This window comes from Mus caroli, unplaced genomic scaffold (assembly GCF_978045245.1).
Source record: "Mus caroli unplaced genomic scaffold, Mus_caroli_1 scaffold_7, whole genome shotgun sequence".
NCBI classification, from domain to species: Eukaryota; Metazoa; Chordata; class Mammalia; order Rodentia; family Muridae; genus Mus; species Mus caroli.
In genome coordinates, this window is record NW_028227262.1 from 52,987,292 (window position 1) to 53,004,700 (window position 17,409).

At 42.1% G+C, this 17,409-nt stretch overlaps 1 protein-coding gene across 1 annotated transcript in view; it reads left to right on the forward strand.

Moving 5' to 3' along the window:
- Suclg2 (succinate-CoA ligase GDP-forming subunit beta) overlaps positions 1-17,409 on the forward strand; it is a 249,031-nt gene that overhangs the window by 50,092 nt on the left and 181,530 nt on the right. The window contains exon 2 of the mRNA XM_021164922.3: positions 13,700-13,841. Within this exon, the coding sequence (XP_021020581.2) occupies positions 13,700-13,841 (142 nt within the window). The remainder of the gene's footprint in view (positions 1-13,699; positions 13,842-17,409) is intronic.

The window sequence follows — 17,409 nt, forward strand, 5'->3', positions numbered from 1 at the left end:
AGACCTCCTTGAGATAAGCCTTTAATCTACTAATCCACACACAGATTAATCCATTTAGTAATTAATCACTCAGTATAGGTCCAGCCTCTTAGTATTTCACAATAAGGATTAAGCTTTGCTAGCGAGTTTTGCTATGGACATTGAAAGTGCTGCAGAGTTCAGTTCCAGGGTATGATTGTGCCTCTTTAATTTGTTTATCTACAAATCAGTGTTGCCTCCTTCTGCTCACAATGCAAAATGAAGGTGCTTTTCTTCTGCAGTAGCATAAGGCTGGCACATTCTCTGGCCAGGATCAGAGAGTGTAGAACTTGCAGATGCTGGCAGGCATTTGGAAAGGATGCAGCTCGGGGTTTTGGAGTCTTTTCCATGTCTGTTTCTGCGGTTGTGCTAATGTTTATCAAGGTCACCTGTTTCTCTCCTTTCTTTGCTGCTGACAGAGGAGCTGTGCAAAATCAGGAAGGGAATTCTCCTTTGGGCATTTGTCCTTACTACAAAGAGTTTAACCGTATATGCTGCTTAAAAAATAGGTGTGTTCTGCTGAATTCAGGATAAAAAGAAAGAGGCAGTATCTCTGAGAATCTTAATTCTTTGACTTGTTGAAACCCATCCAGCAACCTCTTTCACCCAGGGCTCCAAGTTTTCCCACTGAACCTTGTGCTCATTTACCACAGCCCCGAGCCTCCCTGCAGTCAAAGCTTTCCACCCCACCCCACCACAACCCCTGTCCCCTTCCTCAGTTGGCTCCCTGACTCTGTTGGCAGCTGCCTCTGTTGTCTCCAGTTTCCTCTCAACTGACTATCAAAGGCTCTGCATGCAGTCAGACACACTTGGGTTTAGAGAGTGACTCTTCTTCATCCTCACCCTGAGCAAGCTTTTCACCACTCTGAGCCTTCATTTGCTCTTCCATGGAATGGATTTCTGCCAGCCTTGTTAGGCGAATTAAATGAAGTGATGTTGAAGTAGACATGGAAGCTTTTAGAACTTCATGGAAATCAGATATCCCTAAGTATTCAGTTAGAGTTAAGGACATAACTCTGGCCACGATGTGACTTAGATATGGAGTGTTGTATATAGAAGTCATTTGTATACAGGGAGCACCAGGTGAAGCCCAGCGTGGATAACCTAGATGTGTGGGCGTGTAGTCTTCTAATCCTTGTACTTGCTGTAAGTTGAAAGTCAGCCTTGGCTACATGGGGAATTCCAGGAATTCATTTGACCCTGTCTCAAACATAAAATAAATGTCAAAGCAAATCAAACAGAAAGCGAAAAAGTAAGAGTTTGTTAAGGAACTTCAAGAGACAGGAATTATAAATATGAATCTGGCGTAATCAAGTTTCTGAATGGTCCAGAGCTCAATTCTCAGTTCTTTTCTGATAGGACAAATAATGTGTTATTAGTTTGTTAAGCAGGTGCTGTCCGCCTTACTGCTGGGTCTTGCATCTACAATGATGTATCAGATAGTGGAGCAAAGTTGGCCTGAGGCTCTGGGTCTGATCCTAGGCTGGTTTTCTGTGAAGAACAGCTCGAGCTTGGCCAGGAAACTGTAAGAACTGTAAAGTACATCTCATCCTACAGTCATCTGTTCTAGTTAAGTTTCATGTCCCATCATGGCCAAGGTCTCAGGCCTACGGCATCATGGTTATTATTTCTTTTTTTGTTTGTTTTGTTTTTTGAGACAGGGTTTCTCTGTGTAGTCCTGACTGTCCTGGAACTCACTTTGTAGACCAGGCTGGCCTCGAACTCAGAAATCCGCCTGCCTCTGCCTCCCAAGTGCTGGGATTAAGGGCGTGCGCCACCACACCCGGCATGGTTATTATTTCTGATTCATCGATAATGTATATTTTAAGGTGGAAAGTAATATTGTTAGGTCTTTGTAGTGTGAGTTACTTTTCTCTACATTTTCCTCGAGCTGATGAGTGATTCAGGTATAGAGTCTACAAGTACCATTACCCGTGGTCATGCCTTTTCTTTTTTTAAAGAATTTAATTTCTTAAAATTCATGTGTATGTGTGTGTGTATGTAAATTTATGCATGCCCTGTGCATGTAGGTGTCTAAACTGAGAAAGCCAAAGAGGCTAGAGCCCAACTAGGCTATAGGATGTTATGAGCAATGATGTAGATGTTGGGAGTCAAATGTAGGTCCTTTGCCTGAGCAGTAAGCAGTCTTCTGAGCATCTCTCCAGCCTGAATGCCCCATCATTTTTTTTTTTTTTTTGCTATTGAATTCACAGACATTTCTCCAGTGTTATTGTTATAGCCTAGTTAATTTATATATAGTACACACACACACACACACACACATATACACACACACACACACAAATACACACACATCTTTTTCCCTATGCTTACCTACTGTTTTAAGAGAAAGGCCAAAGCATTTTTAGGCAGGGGCTTGGATTGAGGTCTTCACTATTACTTAACCAGTAGAGTGACCTTAAACAGGTCAGTTCAGTCTCTGACTCAGTGTTCCTTGTCTGAGATGGGAAAGTCCTAGCTCAAGTGGGGTGCACCGTGAGTTTACTGGATTCTTTGTAAGATGCTTACATTGTAAATTACTGCTCTGTCTTTCTGTGACTGTTGAGTGAGTCGAACACTCAACAGAGTTCCACCATTAGAGTTTAAAATACCTCCCCAAATGCATTTAAAGCAAATGGCAGGGCACCGTGGCCACCTTCCTCTTCTCCTTTATGCGACCACCTATGACTTCTATTGCAGGGACTGCCGGCGTGTCTCTGTCTTTCATGTTTCCTCCTCCATTATGTTTTGTATTAAATAATAACAGCTAACATTTCTGAGCACTTATCTTGAGCTTTCTGATTGGCTTGCATATATTAACTCACATAATCAACAAGCAGCCATGAATTTGAGCCTGTTAGTATTCTTCATCGTATAAATGAGGGATGACAGCTTAGCTACCATCTTCCCATGTGATACGGTCCAGGAAGATCCCTCTCAGCTCTGCTTATAGTTTAAGAACTTAGCCACAGGGGGCTAATTAACTGGCTAATTAATTTTCTTACAACATGCAAAACAGGTCTAGGCTAAATGGAGCCTGGTCAGAGGCTAATTTGTTTTCAAAGGTGACTGCAGATGAAGACCCTGAACTTCCCAATCTTGTCTTCATCCGACTCTGGTCGTTTTCAGACACTTGGCCACTCAGTGCCACTGTTGCTTTTCTACTGCTATGGCCTGCTCAGGCTGCAGAAGGTAGCATGTCTGCATCGTCAGCATCAAGCCCACTCGGAAAAGGTATTCTTACTCCTCTTACAATTAGTGTTCCACTTAATCATCTCTTTACAAGATGGCGCAGTTAAGAGGCCACTTCATCATGGCCTGTTTCGAGCAAACCAGCCTTTTATTTTATGACACTTGTAGTAAGACGCATTGAGTTATATCTGTCTTTTCCTTGACACCAACACATTTATTTGAGCTCAGTATGTCCAAGTAGTGTGACCAAGGTAGATTTATGAGGACTCATTTGCATCCAGAACAACATTGGCAAAACTGAAATATCACAGACACTAACTTTTGGCCTGCCACAGCTCACTGAGCCTTTATCACTGGGCCTGTAATGAGAGGGAAATATATTTTTCTGGTGTTTACAGCTAATTCCTTGTTGCCATTCCACTGTTGTCGTTGCTGTTGAGAGCTGGAAGTGAGGTTTAAGAGCCTCTTCATAGCTAACAGCAGGAGCTTATGTGTGAGGAACAGACAAATGAAGCTTCCCACTTCCACTCCATCCTGGATTTAAAGAACTCTGTCACAGTTAAAGAACTCAAGCTCTTTATTTTCCCAACAAGTTAGACCTGACTTAGTTGAGTCAGTACCTGGATTTGATGACTCCTTTTCATGCTTATTCTTTTTTTTTTTTTTTGGTTTTTTTGAGATAGGGTTTCTCTGTATAGTCCTAGCTGTCCTGGAACTCACTTTGTAGACCAGGCTGGCCTCGAACTCAGAAATCTGCCTGCCTCTGCCTCCCAAGTGCTGGGATTAAAGGCGTGCGCCACCACGTCCGGCTTCATGCTTATTCTTAGAGTAGATTGGTTTTCATTGCTTCTAGCCCACCATTCAAAGATAGGGGAAGAAAAGATGGTAAATAGGACAAGGGGATGTGGACCTATTTAGAAGTAGTTCCTTGTGGGTGATTCCAATCTCTGTTGTCAGGATGTCAGCACAGTACTCTTCAGTAGTGTCAGGATACCAAACACAAATCAGCAGTAATGACAGGATCCAGCAGAAACAGCTAGGCTTCCTCTGAATCAGCACAAGTCAGCTCGAGCGACTAGAACCAGCTGGGGTGACAGACACCTACTTTTCAGGACCCAGAGCCATAAGCATCTGCAGATTGTTAGCTCAGCTCAAAAATGGGCCATGGCATTTAACAACCTGGACCAACACTGCAGAAGCCTGACTGTGATCTCCTGTTTATGACCTCCATGTGGACAGAAAACAAACAAACAAAACCCAGCCAGATGATTGATACTAGGCTCTTTCTTATATATCTATTTGTATATACAGAACACTGCTTTATGTGTGTACATGTCTGAAATAAAATGATATTCTACTGAGTGTTGAGTGTGCCTGATCTAGTCGGAGTCTTTTTTTTTTTCTGTATTGCTGGTTTTCTTTAGTAGTGGCAGTTTCTCTTTGCAATAGGCCATGGAGAATAATCTGTGTTAGCATGCTCAGATATAATAGGCTAGAAATAACTATAATGATTATTCCCAAATACTCAGTAGTTGATATATCAAAGACTTACTTCTTACTGTCTGATTTTTAGGCAAGGTGGCCTAAGGACTGCTGTCTTCCTTAGAGTAGCTCAGTCCAGGCAACTTTTGTCCTTTCGTTCTATCATCTCCACTTGTGGCTTCTGGGTTACTATAAGCAACAAAGAGTTCTGCAGTGCCATGCATGTTTTTGAAAGTGTTGGCATACTTGGTACATGCAGGGGAAGATGTGAATACTGGTGGTCCTGTGAGGTCACTGATGGTTTATATGGTTCCTGAACAGGTGTTTCCTCTCTTGTAATGGCATGTTGTACCACTAGACCTATAATACATTGAAAACATCAGGTTCTTAACACTCAAGCTTGAGAACCTGAGTCTGGTCCTCAGAAACCATGTAAAAAAAACATGGGTGTGGCAGGGACCACTTGTGAGCCTTGTGATGGGGAGGTAGTGTCAGCAGAGCCCTGCCAGCTCACCTAGATGTGTTGGTGAGTTTAGGCCAGTCCAGCGGAGCTCCCGAACGAGGTGGACTGTTCCCGAACAGTGTCACGCAGATCTCCACAAAGCACACACAACTGAACCCATGATGACCACATGTAAGCCAAAATCCCTCGCCTAGGGAAGCGCACCATGAGCACCCTTATAATACTGATCATCTTACAGTTGGGTAGATCGGCCTATACAAAGCCCATTTCATAATAATGTACCGGGTAGCTCATTGAGTTTGTGGAATACTACATAGAAGGGGAAATTAGAATAGTTGGGGGTTGTGGTGGAGGCATGTTCTCTCCATTATACAGTTGACAGAGTTAGGTGAAGACATTGTGAGTTGGGACCAGCTGCCATTTGATCATGTCATGACTTTGGTAGCCACTCTTCTATTTGGTGGCATTTGGATCATTTTCAGTACTCCACTTTATTATGAAGAACAATACACAGGCATATCTTATGTTTATCTCAGGTGTATGCTATAGTAGTATAATCATAAAAATAGACTTTCCAGGGAAAGAATAAAGATTTGTTTTCCTTTTTACAAATGCAATTAAATGTTTCAGAAATACAGATAAATGTGATTTTGAGGCACGCTTCATTGTGTAGACAAAGTTGGCTTCAGTCCAAAGGCCCTTCCACCTTAGCCTCTCAGGTGATAAAATTCCAGGTATGTTCCAATGGGAATGGCTACTACGCTATCCTTGAAGGTGTTGGTAGCACTGGTTTGTGTGGATAGGCAGAGTACAAAAGGCATTATCTCACTGTGATTTACACAATGACAGATCACCCCCCTCCAATAGCATCTTCGTTACTTCTGGCCAAGAGGCGTTTCTTATACGTTGACTCTCTAATTTCTAGCTTTGTACTATGACAAAAGCTCTTTCTAATGTTCTCTTGTGCCACATTCCAGAGTGATGCCTAATCTGGGCAAAGTCAAGCTGATGATGCCACATTGAGGGCTTGTAGCTCACAGATTCTGTCTCCAGGGGGTGCCTGGCACAGTGACACACCTCTATATGTTCCCTTCCTCTGTGGTGCTGTTTCAGCTGTCTCTACACTCTGACTTTGAAACCACAGGGTGAAGATGCTCTCTCAGACCTGTCATTCTTTAGACAGAGTAGCTGTCTAATTTTGGGCTGTGAATTTTCTTTCCTGTGCATTTTTGCCTGCTTAGTCATTGTCTTTGTATCTCTTGGTTCTCCCTGGCCTTCTCATTTTCCTCCTCTGCCTCTGCCCCCATGTCCCCAAAGGCCCTGGAATCTTTACATGTTATTTTTCTTTTAAGTCATATTTCCTCTACCCCCTCAGCATAAACATGCTTGCTCTATCAAAGAAAAGCAAAATGATAGAGCAATGGGAAGGCCATTGTACAAGTCTCCAGGAAGCTGCACCCAGTCCCTGCACACTCCAGCTGGTTGGGGAATGGAACACAGTTCTTAAGGTAGTCTGTCTGTCAAACTTTTGTGCATAGAAAGGACAGAAAGTAAGAATTAGTCCAGATTTTAGACAACCCCTGGTTCTATACATGATCCTGGGCAAGGTACTTCCTCTCCTCAAAGGTTTCTGATTGTAAAGGAGAAAGATAGATCCCAGAGGACCTTTGTTCCTTGGAACCTCAAAAGGTGAGAGAAAATGCCAGGCAGTTCCTCAGCACAGGATCAGATGGCCCTCTGTAGTGAGTCAGTGCACCCACTTCTTTACTCTGGGAGCTCCATGTCAGGGCTCCACGAGGCCTTGCACAGTTTTTCGGATCACTCACCATTGGTCACAAGGGGCAAAACTCAGTTATAAAGGTTACTAGAATTGGGTGGCAGAGGGGCAGGGGAGGTTAGCAGACTGAGTTCTTGGAGATGAACAAGTCAAGACCAGCATGAATCATGGCAGGAGGAGGGGGTAGGCTGGTAGAAGTCAGGGAAGTCCTAGAGCTTCCGAGGAGAAACAGTCCTGATGGAGATGCTGCCTCATGCGGAAAAAGAAGTCAGGGCCTTGGCATCGTCTTTCCACTGATCTCCAAACAAAGTCTCAAAGTCAAGCGTTTTGCAGAGGATCAGAGGGCACGCAGGCAAAATCAGGAAGAGTCCTCCTTGTCCATTCTGTTTGTTTCTTTGTATAGCTCTGGCTGTCCTGAAGCTCACTCTGTAGATCAGGCTGTCCTCAAACTCAGAGATCTGCCTGCCTCTGCCTGCCAGGAGCGAGATTAAAGGCGTGCGCCACCACTGCCTGGTCCCACATTACTTCTTGTAGTTAAAAAACTAAACAGGAGACTCTAGAAATAATTTACAGAGTTTAAATAACCATTTTTAACATTATTGTAATTCTATTTTATTGTTTATTTTTCCCTGTTTTATTTTAATATGGTAAAATTACATTTTACCATAGGTAAGTATAGATAGGAAAGCAGAGTATATGGGCTTAGTATCATCTTCAGTTTCAGGAATCCTCCTAAATTTCAAACCGTATTTTCTAGACAGCATCCTCTGTGGATTAGAGAAGACTCTGTGGTAACTGGGAGAAACAAGAGAAGGCCCTAGGTTTAGTGACCTGTGAACTTCCTTTTGTCATTTGCATTCCAGAGTTGGTGGGACACTTGAGGACCTTGCTAGCTTCTGCACTGAAGATACTGTTGTAGGCCTTAGGGTTTTAACATGTAGCTCTTCCTACCATTCTTGTATTTCTCAGGATGACTCTCCCTTTCCACCTCCTCCTTCCCACAGCCAACATTTCATGCAGGCTCTATTCCTGGTAAACCTTCATTCAGTCTTTTGAAGAGGAAAGTGTCTTGTTCATCTGTATCACTAAGGGACCCTTGGAAACATGGGCCAGAACGTAAACACAGGGAACCAGCCATGCTAGCTGATCAGCATCTATAGTCACAGACGCTTTCGGTTCTACCTCTGATGCCTGTGATGCTATCCTAGTGACTTACACGTCTGCTTGGATTTTCTTATCTGCAAGATGGTTCTATAAAACACAAGTTTCTTAGGCTCTGGTCTAGGTGAGTTTGGTCTGCAGTAATAATGACCCCAGATCACAGTGTCTAAAGTCCACAGAGGTTTACTTTTTATTACATGTTTGTCATGAGCCACTTCTAGGTGTCTCTCTTTCAAACCTGTGGCCGATAGACTTTTATTTTGAATGCTGTTGCTCCTCTTGTGGAGGGAGTGGGGGAAGAACAAAAACCAAGTTGAGGTGGTGAGTAGTAATCTAATGTTTGCTTGGCTCTGTCACATATAATATGGCATGTGTCCAGGGCTTACTGGCTGGAGTTAGTGGCATGGCATCACCTAATTTCAACAAAAGGAAGAAGGCTGAGCATATTATGGGTTTGCACTAATTGACAGCATGGGGAATTTAATACTTGACTTCATGATGGCTTCAGCCATTAGATCACACGAGCACATGGTGAAATGTCTAGTACAATACAGCACTCGACAATATCAGAAAAATTATTAGAAATGGTTACTATTATTTATAGCATACTGTTCACCATTCATTTTCTTAGCAAACTTCTTACCTCTAAAAGTGCAGAAATAGACAAAGTGGTTCTTGCATTGACTTAGCAGAAGGATCATATTCTCACACTCATGAATACATACACATATGTATATAACATGTGTTGGTAGATGTGTGGGTATGCGGTATGCATGCATGTGTAAGTGTGTGTGTGTGTATGTGTTCCACAGGACAACCTCAGGTGTTGTTCTTTTGGTACCATATGCCTGACTTATTTATTTATTTATTTATTTATTTATTTATTTGAGACAGGCTTTCTCATTGATCTGGAACTTGCCAAGTAGACTAAACTGGATGACTGGCAACTGAGTTTTTGCCTATGTTCACCTCTGAGATTATTAAACATATGCTACCTTGCCTAGCTTTACATGAGCTCTGGGATTGAACTCAGGTCTTCATGCATGTACACAACCACCTAAGCCACCTCTTCCGCCCAGCACAAGTTGTTAAGAAGTGGAGATGACTTAGAGAAGTTGAAGTGTAGTCAATGACCCTGCTCTTACAAGTTTTTGGTTGAGCACAGTCATCTGATGCTTCTGTAAGAGGGTTACTCTGTGCAGTGATAGACAGGGCGTTAGCACAGGCCTTGCAAGTCTGCTCACTGTCTTGGTTTTCAATTTAAAAGCAAGCGACTTTAAGCTGGCATTCATTTGGGTCAATGTAGAAGCAGTCAATATGTATTATATGTCTTTGATGCTGGTCTCTGGATCAATTGCAATTAGTTTGCTGCAGATTGCATTAACATATCTGAAATTAATACGGCCAGTGGTCTAATGAAAAGGAATTGACCGTGACCACACAGTGGCTGTTTTTAGTTTCTCTCAAATGTGCTTTTCAAACAGTACTTTTTCTTCTTCGGTTAATGGCTTTAAATTGGTATGTCAGCATAGGCCTAATCTATTGATCCTTCCCATTTGCCTTTTAAAAGCAGTCCCTGATAATGACATGTGTGTAACATTTAATGTTTTCTTTCCTTAGATGGCTTTTACTAAATAACTTAAACTCATGTTTTTCTTGGAATCTTGTGTGGAATGCAATAGACTATTAAGGCCTTGAGTGTGTTCATTTATCAAATTTGTGTTGTCACTAATGTTTCATTAAGACTTAGAAAGTCAGAAGTAAGACTGTAAAGTATTAAAAAGCAGATGGTGTGAACATTGTTTGTCCTGCATTGGATTTTATCCAAGTATTATTAATTTTAAAGAGAGATTATGATCAGTTTCAATATTAACATTGTAAGCAATATAAAATAATTATATTAATATATAACATATATTAATACATGTAGATAGGTGGGAGTAGCTATCTTTAGACTTGATCATGTCAAAAGCTTGAATACTTTATAAGTGTTCATGTACATGAATTATGTTTATTTCAAGTCCTAAGGGATGACTGTTACCTTTTTAGTTTAGAGGTAGGCAGTTTCTAGAACTGGGACATTCCTTGAAACAAAAGGTGGGGTTTATTCCTTTGGAGTTACTTTTGATATTTTCTATCTGACAAGTAAGGTATCCTCCTAAGGATCTCAGAAAGTTTAGAACACACTACCCTTGAGTAGAAGCTCATCTCTATGAGGGTCTATCAGGGGTATCCAACCTTTTGGCCTTGTGGTGTGACACCATGTTCCACAAATGTGTTGGAGCATATTTATAGCTATTCTGGGGTACACATGGTCAGTGAGTCTCAGTGGGACATACCTATGAGCCTCAGAGGACCCCCTGTTAGAGCGTCATCCTAGTTTGGAGGCTACAGGAGATGACATTTTAAGGACCCTTCAGAGATTCTGAAAGTGATTGAAGCAGCTTCAGTCACTTTCACTCACTTTTGAAAGTGATCGAATCACAGCCCTCAGGCCCTCAGCAGTGTAGTCAGTTTGACATTGCCTTGCACATTCATGAAGACCACTGTAGAAGCTAGTAGGGTATGGATAGCAGGTTATTTTTCACTCTGCCAGCTTTGAAATCTAGCTATGATTAAATATTTAATTTGTGTTAATGGGTAATCATCTCTTGTAAGTTCCTTTACATTATGACTCATGGATGTAAACATAACCAAATATATTCCTTTTTCATTGAAAATGAGATTTATAGTTTTAGTAGGCTATGCTGTTGATATTACTGGATAAAATACAAAAGTAATTTACTGGGTTGTCATCTTGTTCTTTATATTCTTTTGACATAAATTAAAAAGTAATTGATAGTGCATTTTGAAAAAAAAAACCCACTTGTATTGGCATCTTAAGCAAGCTGACATAATCTCTGACTGCGGCTGAATGGTAGTGTAGTAACGAGGACTCTCAGGTAACAGTGCTCAGTATCGGTACGTGAGTGAGATCTCATCATTCAAAATACCTATCCAGGCACCACTAGAAACTAAAATCAAGAAGAGATTTGGGAGCTGGAAAGATTGCTCAGCCATTAAGAGCATGCACTACTCTGGCAGATGACCTGAGTTCAGTTCCCAGCATCCATACCACATGGCTCACAGACCTGTCTGTGACTTCCCTGTGTCTGACCCCCTGTGACTCCCACGGCACCAGAACACATTTGGTGCACAGAAACTCACACAAGCTCACATAATACACATTTACAAAAAATTTAAAGAGGAAAAGAAAGAAGTGAATTAGTCTGTGGCTCCATGACCTGTTAGAGTTAAGCTTACTTCTCCTATGATTTCCCTGGGTATGACTGATGGTTTGCATTGGTTGTTAAGACAATGCTAAGAGCTTTTCCTTTTGCACCTGGTGACTGAAGGGAGGCAGAGCTGTATGTGTGGACATTTATCATTTCTCCAAAGTAACCCTGATCTGAAAGTACTTCCCAGCTCACAGAAAGTCACAGTACCCAGTGACAGTCCCATGATCTTCACCTGCGTACTTCCTCTGATGTGAGCATCTGACACAATTCTAGAACAATACGAAAAACAGAAACTCACACAGATGGTTTTTCTTTGCCTAAGCTATTGAACTTACTCTGTTTTTACCATCTTGAGGGTTAAAATGAACATTTATTAAGAGTTTTACTATGACAGCTAAACTTTTTTTATTTAGTTTTTGCGTTTTATTTTCCCCTTCCCTTCCCTTCCCTTCCCTTCCCTTCCCTTCCCTTCCCTTCCCTTCCCTTCCCTTCCCTTCCCTTCCCTCCCCTCCCCTCCCCTCCCCTCCCCTCCCCTCCCCTCCCCTCCCCTCCCCTCCCCTCCCCTCCCCTCCCCTCCCCTCCCCTTCCCTTCCCTCCCCTCCCCTCCCCTCCCCTCCCCTCCCCTCCCCTCCCCTCCCCTCCCCTCCCCTCCCCTCCCCTCCCCTCCCCTCCCCTCCCCTCCCCTCCCCTCCCCTCCCCTCCCCTCCCCTCCCCTCCCCTCCCCTCCCCTCCCCTCCCCTCCCCTCCCCTCCCCTCCCCTCCCCTCCCCTCCCCTCCCCTCCCCTTGCTCTTTTTCTAATTCATGGCTGCTTCTTTCAGTAATATTGCTGTTATATACGTATATGCATATATATTCCTAAATATAACCTGCTTAGTCTGTATAATGTTACTTGTATATATGTTTTCAGGGCTGACCGTTGGGTATTGGATATCCAGTTGGTGTTCTTATCTGGGGAAGACTATTTCTCCAGTGCTCAGCATTCCTTAATTGCCAGTAGTTCTTTGTGTAGGTCTCTCGGGCTTTCTCCTGTCCACATTAGCGTGTCAATTGTTGCTATTCTTGTTCAGCCCTTGTTTAGGAGGTCCTGCTGGTGAGACTTATTGCATGTAGCTTCTGACATTGCTAGGAGACACTACATCTTAGCAAACTCCCTGATCCTTTGGGGATTTTTTTTTTTTCTTCTGCAATAATTCCTAAACCTTAGGTGAGGGGGTTGTTTTGTTAAAAAAAAAAAAAAATCCTTTGGGACTGGGCTTCACAGCCAATTTTGATTGGTTGTGGTTTTCTATGGAGGTCTGCTTGCAAAAAGATGTTCCTCTCTGAGCATACATAAGCATTTAAAATGTAGTCAGGGATGATGCTGGCTTAGTAAAGGGGTGGTTGTAAATTCTCCTCTAAGATCCATGATTTCACTAGCCATGGATAATTGGTGAGGTTTCTAGACCTAAACATGATTTCCCTCTTGTTGAGCAAGTCTTACCTATAGTCAGAGGACTGTTGGTCACTGCCAGAGCCTGCTGCACCCTCCCGGTTATTGTGCCATGTTGGTTGTTGTGGTTCATTGGTGTCATAGCTAGGGAAGACTGTTGTTTGCTTTCTTCCTTTGGAACCTTCCGTGGTTCCTTGTGGTACCATGAAAGCTAGTCCCCAGGGAGGAGGCCTCAGGTCAGCTCCAGCTCAGGGGTTCCAAGGGCTTTTTATCTGAAGTGCATGGTGTCTCCAGCAGTAGGGATTTATCATCCACGTCTGGGGCCAACCAAGGGCAATAGCAAGAGCCTGTAGTGTTTTCAGAGTCTCTTGGTCAACCCTGACCAGCAACTTAAAAGGGGCCTTCTTATGCTTGGGGTAGGGGTTCTGTTAGATGTAGGGGCCTTTGGCTCTAGGAGAGAACATCATCAGCCCAAAATGAGAGAATTTCACTTAAAGGTATAGTTATTCACAGACTTATATGTATTATAAATTTCTTAGGTAGATACTTAATAGTATGAAAATGTAATGTAGGAATCACATTATGACATTTAAAATTTTTTTTACCCCTTATTACCTTCTCTTGCCCCTCCCTCTCCCAGTGATTTTTCTCATCTTCCAAGCCCAGTACCTCTTCTGTTTCCATGCCTCTCCACAACTCTGTCCATCAATCTGTCAGTCTCTCTCTCTCTCTCTGTACTTTTTTTTTTTTTTTTTGACATTTTTGATTGAAGAAGCCTCATGGCAGGTTTATTTAGATTGTCTCTTTACGCTGAGTGTTGCTCATTGCTGGTGGATAGTACCTGTAAGACGACAGTGTTCTTCTTCCTGTTATTAAGTGTCCTCTCTCCTCTCCCTAGGCAGGTCACTTAACCCCCCGAAGATGGCTGAACCTGCAGGAGTACCAGAGCAAGAAGCTCATGTCAGAGCACGGAGTGAGAGTGCAGAGGTTCTTTGTTGCCAACACTGCTAAGGAGGCTCTCGAGGCAGCCAAGAGATTGAGTAAGTTGTTCCAGAGGGTGAGTGCCGGCTGCCGTCAGTGAAGACAGGACAGGGCTTCCCATTTCTGTCCTTTTATCTTCTTACCTGGGTGGGAATTTTGAATTGCAAAAGCAGAAGAATACTTAAATTAGGAAAACTTGATTCCTTCTCTTGAGATAGCAGCACATGGGGTCACCTTGTGGAAATTTCTTTCAAGTTTTCCTTTGTGCCCTCTTCTATCAACTATAGCTTAGTGGTGGGAAGAAATAGGGCAGGTAGATTGGACATGAGAGTGGCATCCTTCTAGAAACCCCTTAAAAGCTGGGATGAGTGATTGGAAGAGCACGGGGTAGGCAGGCAGTGACCTTAGCTTTGTTATGTACTCCATGTTGGCCTCCAACTTGTGATTCTCCTACTGAGGCTGAGTGCTGACATCACAGATGTGTGCTGGTGGAGCCTGGGCAAGAGCAGCGTTTCAAAGCCCAACTCTTTTGTTCTCCCATGACCAGTTCTAACTGTCTATGAAGTCCTCCTCCTTTCTGTCTCTCTGGTTCATTAGCTATAGAGCAAAGCTGTGTTTCCCGCCCATCACTGTCTTCAGGGCCTTATTCATTGCAGTGATGACAGGTCTCAGCTGTACATCTAGCACTGGATGGTGGAGAATCAGATCCTGCCATCTTCTTTCCAGTGTAATATTTTAAACATCCTCTTATTGTTACTTAAATTATCTAGTATAAATAAAATGGAAACCACATAGTATATTTAAAATCTATAGTAGTCTTTGAAAAGAAAAAAGTAATAGGTAAAATCAATTTTGATAATACATGATATGTAATATACCCAGTTAGTAGCATTTTATCATGAGACTGATATTAATAAGTTATCAGTATTTTTCTCCTATTTCTTTTGTTTCCCTGTTTTTGTTTTGTTTTGTTTTTTGTTTGTTTAAGATAGTTTATGTAGCCCAGGCTGGCCTTAAAGTAATTCTGTTGCTGAGGATGATCTTGAACTTGTTCCTGTCTGCCTCCAGAGTGGGAGGATTATAGGCTTGTAGCATTATCTCTGGCTCATATGGTCCAGGACTCAAACCCAGGACCTTGTGCATCATGTAGGTGAGAATTCTAACAAATGAAGTATCCACAGGACTGAAGTCTCACAAATCTTGTTTTTATCTTACACTATAACACGTTCATTTCACACGAGTCTCACGTCAGATGTTCAGCAGATACTGTGTCAGCTGGGCTATCTGGACAGTGTAGTTCTGGACACTAGAAGGATTTAAATATACCTACAGCCTTAGGGCTCAGATTTTTCCTGCTACTCTTGGAGAAGCACCCTACTGTGCTCCGTAACCTGATAAAGAATGATTTCCTAGACTTATCCAAGAAGGGACAAGTTTTGTTTTAGGGGTTTAAAAATGAGAACAAAAAATAAAGTGAAGTTGGTCTTCGCTTTTCCTTGCCTTGGTTTTCAAGGCCGAGGCAGAGTCCTGGTGTTGAGGCAGCAGCTCATTCAGTGAGCGAGCAGACAAGCAAGCGGGCACGTTCACACTCAGAGAGTAGTTGCTCTAGACTGAGGGATCGTCTAGTTTCTGATGTTGGATTCTGTTGATCCGAGAGGAAATTAATGACATTTAAAAGGAGATGCTGAAATTGTAGGTTTAAAATGAAACAAACTGATAGTGAATGTGAAAGGTGTCTGTGTCATTGTCACTGGGATTGCCTACAGACAGCCAAGGAAAAGAATCTGGCCGAACTCCACAGTGTTCATGTTCTCACTACTGCAAGAGCCACAAGAACACTTTTACCAAATATGTTTGAGGTTAAGATTAAAGCTGTGGAACATGTATGTCTTCCTGATTGTGCTGAGATTATATATATGTATGTATATGTATATATATGAGTGAGAGAGAGAGGCTGGGCTATAAAACCTTAAGAGGTCTACTTTGCCTTCTGAGGTTTTGATTCCTCAAGATTTACAACTTTTCAAAATGGCCCCACCAGTTGTGGTCTTCGTGAACCTATGTGTGATACTTTATATTTTAGCTACAATGGACATTTTGAAGTAAAATGATATATTATGAAAGTTTTTGAAAATGCGCCTTGATATTAGTATACCTATGTTCCAGTGTAGTCCCTGCATCCCACTCCCTACGTCCCTTTCTTTCATGGTATCTGAACCCATATACCCGGTCGTCTGTGGATCAGCCATGTTTGTAACTCTCCTGGACCAAACAGAATGTTACCTCTCAGCTCCCAAACGTTTTCATTGCTCCACGTCTTCTGTGGTGCCTCTTTTGTATTTAGTCAGTTACCAAATCTTGTCAATAATTAGCTTAGCATTTTTACTTTATTGACAGAGAAGCAGGCGATGTAAGGTTAAAACACTTGTCAGCATTGTGAAGTTAATAAGCAACAGAGATGGGATTTGCCCCCAGCTCTGTTAGATTACATACTGCCCGCCATGCCTTTTCCTCATGGCTGACTCTTGGTGATGCTCTAGGGAGATGGTTTGTGTGCGTCAGCATGTTTAAGATGGAAAATGCGTATTAATAAAATTAGAAGGTTGTATTAAAACTTGATATGGAAGGATCTTAGATGCAGTTTATAAAACCTGTAATTTGTGGATATTAATGATTCATTTTGTTGTATCTCTTTGGGCAACAGAACATTTTGCTGTCTAGTTGTGGAAGCTTGTTAAACTTGAACATTTGTTAAAGTGGTCAATACTAAACTATTGTTTCTGGAATACAATTTATAATTCTAAGATGTTGAACAAGATTATCATTGCCTTGCATTGAAAACAGGTTTATGCCTAACTGAAGAGAATAAGTTTGGCTTGGTAAATTAAGATTTTACCATATGAGCAGTTCTCACTTATGCAGAAGTTTATAAGAGCATCTGAGTATGCTTTAAAGGATGACTGATTGGGCTGGAGAGATGGCCCAGTGGCTACAGCTGCATCCATGCCTCATCGCCTGACTTTGATTCCTGGGACCAATGCTAGAAGTAGAGAACTGATTGCATGTGCACACAAACACACACACACACGATAAATATCTCTAGGAGCCTTATTAAGGCATATCAATGCATGCTTTCTTTTCATTTGGACTATGGAATTCAGAGGTTGTGAGAGCAAACCCACTGTGCGCAGGACTGGTGTGTACACTGCCCTTTAGTTCTCTCTAAGATACACCGAGGATGTTGGTGTAACTCAGAAGTGCTGTAATATAAACACAGATAAAACATGGGGCACTGCCACGTTCAATCTTCAGAATCTACAATTTGTTAGCTATTGTCTTCACATTGACTGAAACTCTTGACATTTCATTAAGCAGGAAAAAGTATATATGAAAGCCTCCAGTTTGTTTTTTTTAAACTCAGGAAGGAGAATTAAATGGAGAAATTAATCTTCTCTGAGCTAACGACATCCATGTGAAATGCAGATGGGAGCTCTCATTGCAATCCGCTAGCTTGGGTTGCTTTCAGCTAGAGCATGTTTCCATTCATCAATATAAGAACTTAACCTTGTTTTACATAATTACATCCTGAAGCCTGGCAAATTACTTACCATTAAGGAATTGTACTTC